This window comes from Haliotis cracherodii, unplaced genomic scaffold (genome assembly GCF_022045235.1).
Source record: "Haliotis cracherodii isolate W230 unplaced genomic scaffold, xgHalCrac1.p SCAF_4, whole genome shotgun sequence".
NCBI classification, from domain to species: Eukaryota; Metazoa; Mollusca; class Gastropoda; order Lepetellida; family Haliotidae; genus Haliotis; species Haliotis cracherodii.
In genome coordinates, this window is record NW_027266297.1 from 23919933 (window position 1) to 23931945 (window position 12013).

The 12013-nt window shown below is 37.2% G+C and overlaps 1 protein-coding gene across 6 annotated transcripts in view; it reads right to left on the reverse strand.

Moving 5' to 3' along the window:
• LOC139480427 (adhesion G protein-coupled receptor L3-like) overlaps positions 1-12013 on the reverse strand; it is an 81662-nt gene that overhangs the window by 32464 nt on the left and 37185 nt on the right. For 5 of the 6 annotated variants that reach the window (XM_071263498.1, XM_071263497.1, XM_071263494.1 and 2 more), the window contains exon 2: positions 4643-4811. In XM_071263498.1, coding sequence (XP_071119599.1) covers positions 4643-4736 — 94 coding nt within the window. In that variant the 5' untranslated portion in view covers positions 4737-4811. Of the gene's footprint in view, positions 1-4642; positions 4812-9393; positions 9438-12013 lie in introns of those variants that run through there. The other variant, XM_071263496.1, reaches the window with a different exon arrangement.

Here is a 12013-nt window from a genome sequence, read left to right on the forward strand (position 1 = left end):
GAGTGAGTGAGTGAGTGAGTGACTGGCTGAGTGGTTGTGTGAGTGAGTGAGTGAGTGAGTGTGTGAGTGAGTGACTGGCTGAGTGGTTGTGTGAGTGAGTGAGTGAGTGAGTGAGTGAGTGTGTGAGTGAGTGACTGGCTGAGTGGTTGTGTGAGTGAGTGAGTGAGTGAGTGACTGGCTGAGTGGTTGTGTGAGTGAGTGAGTGAGTGACTGGCTGAGTGGTTGTGTGAGTGAGTGAGTGAGTGAGTGTGTGAGTGAGTGACTGGCTGAGTGGTTGTGTGAGTGAGTGAGTGAGTGAGTGACTGGCTGAGTGGTTGTGTGAGTGAGTGAGTGAGTGAGTGAGTGAGTGAGTGAGTGAGTGACTGGCTGAGTGACTGGCTGAGTGACTGGCTGAGCGGTTGTGTGAGTGAGGGAGGGAGGGAGGGAAGGAGGGAAGGATAAAACTGTAACCTTAAACAGTATTCCACCTATATGATGCTGGCACATACAAAATCAAGTCAATCAAGCAATGGAATACAATGAATACAGTGAACCAATGCACCCAATGAATCCACTATTTCAACGTATGACAAGCACAGGTTACTGAGGACCTATTCTAACCCACAATCCCAGCATGGAGTTTACATCAAGTACAAGCACCTACAGAAATCATGTCCCACCTTCACAGTACACAGCAAGCCAAAAGGAGATTAAAATAGAAAGAAAGACACTATTAATTACTTTGCATCCTAAAAAGATGAATCTAAAAACTTAAAACAATTTTGGAAAACTTCCATCGAATAACACAATTGATATTTAAATCCTTAACATGGGTGTTTTATTTTCTTTACATGGTTTAAATAGAAAATATATTTTAATTTTGTTAGCAATTGATTCCAACATCGAACTGACAATGTAATACTGTACTACGATCTGCAGACAGGAACTACAATTACACAATGGGAGATAACTTCAACTGCTGAAGTTTGAAGCAATTGGGGACATAATCCATGGCCATTCTGCAAAGAAGTAACGCTAAGCCGTCTGACAGGTTGACAGTGAAAAATAATTTAGAAAGCAAGATCAGCTTAAATCTGAAAAAACTAAATTATTTTTATAGATCTAGGAGTCACAGAGGACAATCACATGACTCTAATGTCATTCAGAACATGCTCAACCATGTTCTTGATCCTCGTAAACATTCGCATAGACCCATTAATGTTCCTGGCAAGATTTAATGGTTTGAGGAGCAGGTTAGATATCTGACCCATAACAGGACAGGAGGAGACAGGAGACAGGAGGAGACTTTCCAGGTCACTTTCACCATTGAGCCGCAATATGATAGCAAGGAATTGCTTCAAGTCTCCCAATTTGGATCATGTCGGGAATAAGCCCCTCATCTCTTCAATGAGGAGCAAACACATTAACATCTTGGCTACACAAAAATGTACCATGGTTCACTGAGGTGTTGCTATACTAACAAATTATTTACTTTTATACTTTTGTTGTCAATAGTATCGTTCTCATCAGAACAACTAAAAAAAATAAGGATCACCTGATTCTTTAACATCACTACAGTTACTCTGTCATGCCATTGCAGATTAACTGTATTATGAAAGAATTGGGTGATCCTAAATTCTTTTATTAGTAGGAAACATATATAGGAAACATATATACAGTGGTATCACAAGATGAGAATATCTACACTCTAACAATGAATTTAGCAGCCATGAAAATGGACCATTTTGTTTTCAGCAATCACAGAGCCTTACCTAACAAAAGAAAATAGAAATAAACACAGTCATTAATTATCTTTATAAATATGAGAGTTTATATTCTGTAACTGCTGAACTATTACACACATTCCCCGCCTTCACTGTATGACAACAGTTGCTTAATGACTAAACTAAACACAATCTGATGCACAAATCAAGTCTCTAAAATTTCAGAATTTCATATTTCCAAACAAAATCTAGAATTCGAGAGCTACCGTTGCTACAACTGAAGGTCCAGATCACAGATCAAGAGTGAAAAACTCCCTCTGATAATACCACGTTTTCCTAATTATGCTTCTTTAAGAAAAAATCCCCTGGCCATTTTATGCGACGAATCCTGTAATTTCATCCTAATTTAACATTTTCTTGATTCATCAAAATCCAAATTATTAGTGATATTCCCTCCTGGACATTGCATCAGATGGCAATTCTAAGATTCCGTGCCAGAAAAAAGTTCTTCCCTCTCTTCTAGCATCAAATTATAAAATCAATAAATATGCTGAGATAATGAGATCACTTGGAGTCTTCAAGTGTGATAACTTGTTCCACTTAAGACCTACTTCTGTCAATCTTAAACCAAAGAGCACAGCATGGGGCCTACAGCTAGGTGTAAGTGTTTATAAATAAGACGTTTATCAAGCAGTGTTTGGAACACTACCAGTGACCTTTTCCATTTTTTGTGTACACTATGATCTGATACACGCTATACACAAAATTGTACTAACGACACTGAATTTAAATGAACATTTTTTTTTTATCACATGCAACATTGCCATGTCAGATTTGATGGTTGAAGGGAATTTACAATATCATTGTGAGAGTATTAACATGTTGATAATTATGTTCCTTCTGTGAAGTGTTAAATAATACATTTTTTTTTGTCAAAACCAGGAACTTATTGAAATGTTATGTAAATGAATAAGAATGTTACTCGTAAATCATAAAATACAAAAATACAAAAACTATTTGAAAGTTTAGTCAGCAGTAGACATGAATTTGTATCATATTCAACAATGATCCCTAACATTGTAATTAATAGCCCTAATCAAAATACCTCTCCATAATGTACCAAGTGATCTTTAGCTCCAAACATCAATATAAGTTGTAAAATATAGAAATAATCCAATGTATAACATGTATCTCATTTGTCAAGGTCAGTTCAAACAAATGACATCGGCGGAACAGGAATTTCAGCTTGCAATCAATAAGAATATTCAAACATCAATGAAAAAAAAGATCAATGGGATATCAAATTTTAAAAGGAAAGACTTAAACAAATGAAATCCAAGACAATCTTGTTACCAAGGCAAATTCTTTGAACGAAGGATTACAACTACCAAGATTGTTTCAAGATAAAAGTACCACTTTACACAAACAGAACTAATTTGAATTTTTACAAAAATATCTAAAAAACGACATTTATGATGAAATAATTTCACAATATACTTGACACAAAAAACTAATTCACTAACAAAAGTCTTATAATAATCCAAGATGTTATCACCATGCTGTGAAATATACAACTCTCACGTTCTGCCACACAGCTACTCATGTATATATCACTCTGTTTTCCCACGTTTCTCGCACACTTAGCTTGGATATACACAGAAACCTATTGTCTCTAAAAACAGCTCCCTCCTGCCTGTTTACAAGAGGAAATTAAGTTGTTAGGATTCCGAGTAGATATCTTACAAATGTCTGATTCAAACCATCTGAGTACAACAATAAATGCTTATTTCATAAACTGATTCCTGCGACCTTGAAAAACCGTCTGAACGTGTCTGGGGTCCAAGATATGTATGTGTCAAGTTTTCTATTCAATGGATTGATTATTTCAGAGCAGGAACATAAGCAGCAAGGATACATCTGAGGTGGTTTGAGCGGAGCCAGGGTCTAGGGTTGGACACACAGTAAAACATGGAAATTCACAGGAAGCATGTCTGTTTCTCTCAAGATTCATTTCTTGGGTAATTTGGCCCTTCTTTTTAATTTCTTTTTGAGGGGGTGGGTTGGACAATGTCATGACTTCATCCATGACACAATGTGATATTAACTATTTTACATTCATTTTTCTATTTTTATCTGATGTATAATTGCCTATATAAATATACTGTGAAAGGCTCTCACTCCTAACTATTTGTAACCTCACATTAATAGTTAATAAAACTAATAAAAATAACCTAATAAAAGTAAATGAAGATAATTAACATTACTATTGTGATGTCGAGACCAAACTAGTGGTCGATAGCATGATTGTCAGTCTGACCTGTCAGGGTAAACTGACACAAATGATTAATTGTTTGTTGTTGAACGCCACACTCGGCATTGTTCCAGCCATGTGATGGCAGTTTGTAAATAATTGAGTCTGGACAAGACAATCTACTGATTGTCATGTTGAGCATCAATCTACGCAACTGGGATATGATGACATGCATCAACCAAGTCAGCCAGTCTGACCACCCATTCCGGTTCGTCTCCTCTTACGACAAGCATGGGTTGTTGAAGACCAGTTCTAACCTGGATCTTCAGGGTCTACAATCAACAAAGTCACAGTTGGGGATCTCTGACGAACACAAGTCCAAGTACAATACATTCTTGGCAACCACAACGACCACCCAATTCCCAGTTTTATCATCACTTTAATCCACCACTTCAATTGCAAGACATTTTTCTTTGGACCAACACTGCCCCCATTCCTAAATGTAATCATTCGGAAGAGTTATCATATTGCTTTCATCTCAGTGGCGCCTCCTGTTCCGCATGAACAAAGACTTCATAAGCACTCCACAATAGTGAGATTACCTATTGTTACACACAATGGAAGAATGTTAACGATGTTCTAGAAAAGGCTTCAATGCATCCCCACGTTTCAATAAGACACCACCTACCTGGTACAGCAGCTGCCAGCTGACAGATGACCACTGCAGTGATGACCAGTGCCCCCAAGTGTCTCCCCATCCCCCTGACTTCACCACACACCATGTCCAGTATCAACGGTGTCCACTATAGCAGAGTGTCCATGCTACTGCCTGGCCAGGTCAGGCCTGCAATCACCACCTGAAATGTACAAGGGCACACTAGTTACACCTGCAATCAACACCTGAAATGTACACTCTAGTTACACCTGCAATCAACACCTGAAATGTACACACTAGTTACACCTGCAATCAACAACTGAAATGTACACTCTAGTTACACCTGCAATCAACACCTGAAATGTACACTCTAGTTACACCTGCAATCAACACCTGAAATGTACACACTAGTTACACCTGCAATCAACACCTGAAATGTACACTCTAGTTACACCTGCAATCAACACCTGAAATGTACACACTAGTTACACCTGCAATCAACACCTGAAATGTACACACTAGTTACACCTGCAATCAACACCTGAAATGTACACACTAGTTACACCTGCAATCAACAACTGACATGTACACACTAGTTACACCTGCAATCAACACCTGACATGTACACACTAGTTACACCTGCAATCAACACCTGAAATGTACACACTAGTTACACCTGCAATCAACACCTGAAATGTACACTCTAGTTACACCTGCAATCAACACCTGAAATGTACACACTAGTTACACCTGCAATCAACAACTGAAATGTACACTCTAGTTACACCTGCAATCAACACCTGAAATGTACACACTAGTTACACCTGCATCACATACTGTAATGTACACACTAGTTACACCTGCAATCAACACCTGAAATGTACACACTAGTTACACCTGCAATCAACACCTGAAATGTACACACTAGTTACACCTGCAATCAACAACTGAAATGTACACTCTAGTTACACCTGCAATCAACACCTGAAATGTACACACTAGTTACACCTGCAATCAACACCTGAAATGTACACACTAGTTACACCTGCATCACATACTGTAATGTACACACTAGTTACACCTGCAATCAACAACTGAAATGTACACACTAGTTACACCTGCAATCAACAACTGAAATGTACACACTAGTTACACCTGCAATCAACACCTGAAATGTACACACTAGTTACACCTGCAATCAACACCTGAAATGCACACACTACTTACATACACAACAGATTTATAAATGTCAGCCTCACATTGAAGAAACAGACATGTTATTCAAATTGCAAGTTGACATGTTCATGTAAAACTATATGTTAACATCAACAGTCAAAAACAATTGCTCTTTTCTCATAAACCAAGTCTTTTATTGTAGAACCTTTGTTGAAACGAGTACCGAGTATTTAATGATGTCAGTCCTTTTGGAAATGTAAAGTATCCAACAACCATGTTACTCGAGAATGATGGTTTGTGTTGTCAGGCAGTCCGTTGTTTCAACAAACTAAATCATTTTTATCAGTTTTATAAAAACAATACTGCAACTCAATTTTCAACATTCATGCCCTTCTGCCAAGAATCATGACATTATTAGACAGTGTGTCATCTCAATGAAACATGACATTCGGTTTCCACGCAAAATGATACATGATGACATTAACTGCTGGTATCCCGGACACAGGACTCAGTATCAGCAATATCTTGCCGATCCTTGGAAGTTGCTTGATCAAATTTGACATTTTAAATAGAACAGAATAATTTTTTGCTTTCATGATATATAACACATTTAAGTGTATCTAGACCTCTTTATCTTACCCAGAAAACTAGCATCCTATAAAGGCCAACCTGTATTTCACAGAGAGTCGGTTCACATGTTACCTATTATTATGCCACCTGTGTGATGACAGATTGACATAATGGTGTACACATCTGGTAATTAGCACTCAGTGGGTGACATGAGCATGGAAAATACAACACACACATGTGTACTTTATAAATTTGTCTTATATTGTCTTATATTTAAAACGTCAATGCAAGAGAATAACAGTCTTGATTATCCATCGAAACAGATGCCACTTGGCATAAAAGGCAAAATTGCACTGAAAATTATATGAATGGACTAACACGTTTTCTTGTTTTTATAACAATATATTTTCAAGTTTATATTCACTCAATAATTTTATTTAAAATTCACCTTGAAAACATATACATCAAATATGATGTGCGGTAAATTACAAAAATCATGTTTTTATCACCATTATTTGTTTTAATCCATCGGTGTCAGAAATGCACTTTTCACCCCACACACCTACTCCACCTTGCCACTGACATCTATGTCCGACCTCTGACCTTTCTCCCTCCCATCCCAAACTTCCCAACTTCCCACCATCAAAATCCTCACACAAAACCAACATGCTACCCCCCTTTGTCCCTCAAATCAAACTACATATCCAAAACATAAAACAAGCAAAAACATGCAAGCAAAGAAATCTACGAGCAGCAATTGACATTACTTGTAAAGAAATGGATGTGATATATCTACCATCTCCACACATAAAAACATACCTTACATACGTGCTACATCATTGTCTGTATCAGGAATGCAAAACCTTTTACAAAATGTCACTATCAGCAGTTTAAGCTTGGAGCACACTTTGATGATTAGGTTCTCAACATTGACCGCTCCTATCCCCCAGATTGTCCGAACCTCATGCTTCAGCTGGACGAATCTGGTCAGTGTAAACAATAGTCAACATGTCCAAGGTGAATTTCAGCTGATCTGAACCTTACTGCAAGCTTTGGGATCAATATCGTCTCTGATAATGGTGCCATGTGGCCAAGTCGGCTGAACATGTTTCTCAGATTGCCAACTCCCAGCCACTTGTACCTCACACGGATGCTGCTGCTATTGGAGGCCTTGGAAGAGGAGATTTCCCCAAATACACAGTACACAGAATATTTATTATTCTTTTAAAATCATACATCTATGATTTAGCATTACCATCAAAAGAATTGATTTCTGTAAAAAAAAATATAATTCTGTACCTCTCTGTTATAGTATAAGACGTTCATGTTGCAAGCTTGCCATTATTCTATTACAGTACTAGGAAGAGTGCACCCTTGTATATGCTGAACTCTGCAGTTCCCTGGCTGCACAGTGTTGTAAGTTAACAGGGAATACAGAAATAAAAACATGTCAGTATTTTAAAAACAAGGCAAAAAGTGAGCAGGGCTCACTAATACCCCGACCGACTCCAACATATTTCTAAGTTCAAAACATGAAAACAATACTTTCTTGGAAAATCCATTTATCGAAATCAAACTTTGCACAGCGCCTTTCCCATTGGTATAGAAACTGTACCCCAATGAAGATGTTTGTCAAGTAAAAGGTTGCACAAATCTTGAAGTAATAAACAATTTTAAGTTCAAAACATGAAAAACATATCTTTCAGAAAATACACATATCAAAAACAAACACTGCACAGCACCTCTTCTGTTAGTATGGAAACTGTTACCTAGGTTTGAAAAGAATCCAAGCAGTAGCTTTTTAGTTTCTCAAGTCAAAAAATTAAAATAGCTTTATGTTTTCAGAAAATAATAAAAACAATTAATCTACTCTTTATAGTTTCAGTAACTTAGCTCAGGCTTCTGTACCTATATAACAAAATTTACAATTCAAATTCAAATTGATTATCAACAAAGCTAAAAACTGCAAATCTAACTTAATTTTTTTTAAATATCTTAATAAATTCTGAATGTTCAATTTCAAGTAAATACATATTTGAAACTCTCCCCAATTAATAAGTGCATGTCCATGGTTTCATTGTTCTTAACTGATATGTTTAAAATTAATTGTAAATGATAATTTTGAATCACTGTTAACTTAATATCATTAGACTCTTTGTATAGAACATGGTAAGAAAAACTGTTTGAATGTACAAACTGAGCAGTAAAGGATAAGACACTCCCATTATGCTGCTTATCTCATGGTGTACATTTCAAAGGACTGTGCCAAGCCAGGAATATGAGATGAAGACAACAGTTATAGTGATGACAGTTGATATTAACTTCCCAAACTTCACAAACATATTAAACTATATAGGATATTGAAGGGTTTCAATGCTTATTACATTCAGCAATATTACATCTCTATTAGTTTAATTTTGATTTACAGCAGGAGTGAACTTCAATATTTTGACACGAAATTTGGCATGCCAGAATGCCACTCGTGTAAGATAATCACACACACTCCCCCTCATATTCCCATTAACACATTTCCCCCCTACTTAGATGGTGAAATTAACCCCTGACATTTGACGGGCATCATCACATGGGTCTACAATCTGTGCAGTAGTAGTGCATCCAACAGGCATCACGGTACCACTGTGAATGGTTGAAAATTTCATTCACATAATGGCATAAAAAATATGAAAATATACAGAAACAAAACAAGGATTTATTGTTTTTTCTCAACTAGCAATTTATGATATCAAATGTTAGTCTTTAAAGTGTTTTAGATCGTCTAAATTATATTTCTTTCGCATGTAACAGTTGTGAACTGTCCTTTCATTCATTTGTCATGAATACTTTAACCAACATACACAAAAAAAGTAACTACCCAAAAGGGCACCACATTAAAAAGAACTATAAAAGTATTTATCATGTATTTTAAACGAACGTACCAATGATATGTTTCTACAAAATGTTTTCCTTCAACAGTTTAACTGATATGTAAACCACAACTGCTAATAAATATTACCACAAAGGCGTCACAAAAATATTACCTTCAGAACATGTAAATCCATTCCCTAACGCTGACAAAGAACTTCCCAGAGTACAAGGCCTTACAACCCTCCCTCCCTCTGCAAAAAACTTCTTGTTTTGATTAGCACATTTCCTCTCACCAGATATCATTCCGATTGGCCACCATTTGCCGCATGTCGACCCACCTGTCTCCCATAAAGTCAGGAGGCGGTGTAGGTCAGTCCTCAAAACAATAGCGCCAGGCAGAGACGATAGACAGACAAAAATTGGAGCTCCACATCAGTGAAGCTAATTACAAGTTGGCGTACACCAGGGCTGCATATTCCCTCCAGTCATATTTACATGTGTCTCATACAAGTTGTTCATTACTGGCATAACTCAGTTGGGAGACTCAGTGCTTTTACTCTTTAGTCAGGACATGTATACTCATGTTGTTTTATTATGTCACAGCAATCTTTTGTGATACATGTTGTTTTAGAAATTTAAACAACAATTGAAATATTTAAGCTGAGCAATAATGATATCCTTTTTCATTTGCTATTTGATTATCTCTATCTTGCATAAGTCCTTACATAAATGTTTTAGTTTTGGATAACATTCACCATTGCATTCCATGTAAATTATTTTTATTTGTTGTAAATTTCTTTCAATTCTATAAACAAGAGCATCATTTTCTAGAAGGTCATGTTCTGATGAGGAGGTAGACTAACATCTAGTCTCTGAAATGAACATATTCCACAGGAAAAAACAGTTGTTAAATTATAATTATAGGATATAATTAAAAAGGAGCCCAGAAACTTTCTTCATTTTCAGATACTGCAGTAATCTAGACTTGCCAAACTTGCATAGACTTGCATGGGCTGTATTGGATATATTTGTCTCAGGGTCTGTATGACAGACTAATGGGGAGGATATGGCCTTCGAACATGACAAAACCTTATCGAAGCTATATCCTGGATTTCATCTCCAAATCAATTACTGTCCCCATGCATGACTATAACTCATTAGAGGACATTCATAATCAAACTTTTAATTGCCATTACAATATTGGCATGTGTCAGCATTTCCCGCATATCAAGTAACAACATGCAATGGCTGAGCCCTCATTAGTCACATGACAAAAGGGGATTAGGATTGCATAAGATTGGAGAAACCCATTGCCACTCTTATGCACTTGTATTGATGAAATCTGGGTTTACATAATGATGGACTTGATTGATCTTGGATATGACAAGTGCTTGTTAACAGCAGTAATCAGGCGACTGGTGATGTTGTCTTGTCATGTTACAATTATGGGAACATTAATAATAAGACTGGAGCCAGTGCATCACCCGGCTTCACATACTCATGGTCCATCCGATAAAACAAAAGATTCTTAAAAATGTCTGTGTGGATCTTAAATATTATAAGATTTGTACTACACATGTAATTGTTATTACCAGCTTTTATACAGATGGTTGGTTATGTGGATGGAAATGTGCACGCTCTAATTTATTTATTTTAAGTGAGTGAGTGAGTATTGTTTTCTGCTGCTTTTAGCAATATTCCAGCAATTTCACTGCGGGGGACACCAGAAATGGGCTTCACACATTGTACCCATGTGGGGAATCAAACCAGGTCTTCGGCATGACGAGTGAACACTTTAACCACTAGGCTACCCCACCGCCCATCTTTTAAGTAAGTGAGATGGGCTTAACACCAATTTATTTTGAGTCATTGAATCATCATACATTACATGCACCCCTTCCCAGGTTAAATCTTATCTTTCTATATGTACAGATAAGAGGGAGTGAGTGAAATACCCACACTTCAACAGAATTGAAATTAAGGCATCGGAAAATTGTGGATTAACTAACAAAGAACAATACTAGAAAGAAAATAGTCACAAGACTTAATAAGAATCTTTAAGGAAGAGAATTTATGGATGTCAAGTTGACATCCATAAATTCTCTTCCTTATGTGTATCACTTCTAAATGCCTTTCAAAGACAAGAATCTTAAGCACCACACACCCAACTAACAGCATTAAAGACCTGTGAAGATCCGGGATAGAATAGGTCTTCAACAACCCATGCTTGCCGTAAAAGGCGACTGTGCTTGTCGTAAAAGGCGACTAATGGGATCGGGTGGTCAGACTCGCTGACTTGGTTGATGCATGTCATCGATCCCAATTGCGTGGATTGATGCTCATGATATCAATCACTGGATCGTCTGGTCCAGACTTGATTATTTACAGACCGCCGTCATATAGCTGGAATATTGCTGAGTGCGGCGTTAAACAACAAACCAACCAACCAACAGCATCAAACAATAGCACCGGTAAACTATGGAATGACTGGTTGTCAGTGACTATCTCTCTACACATCCAGAACAACACAGCTACACAGCTGAGTATGTTCGCAACACTTACCAACGAGATGTATCAGTGTGTATGGCGGGCTAACACTGCCACTGACATACGTACGTTTTACGTCCTACATATCTCATCACATGCATTCACATTTGCACATTTCATATACTACATATCTCAACACAGGCAATGTTTCATCCCTGTGTTTTCCCAGTTCACAAATCATGGCATGGAAATGTGTTTCATTAGCCGACTGCTCATGGAGTGTACATTCTTTGGAGACAATGCCAA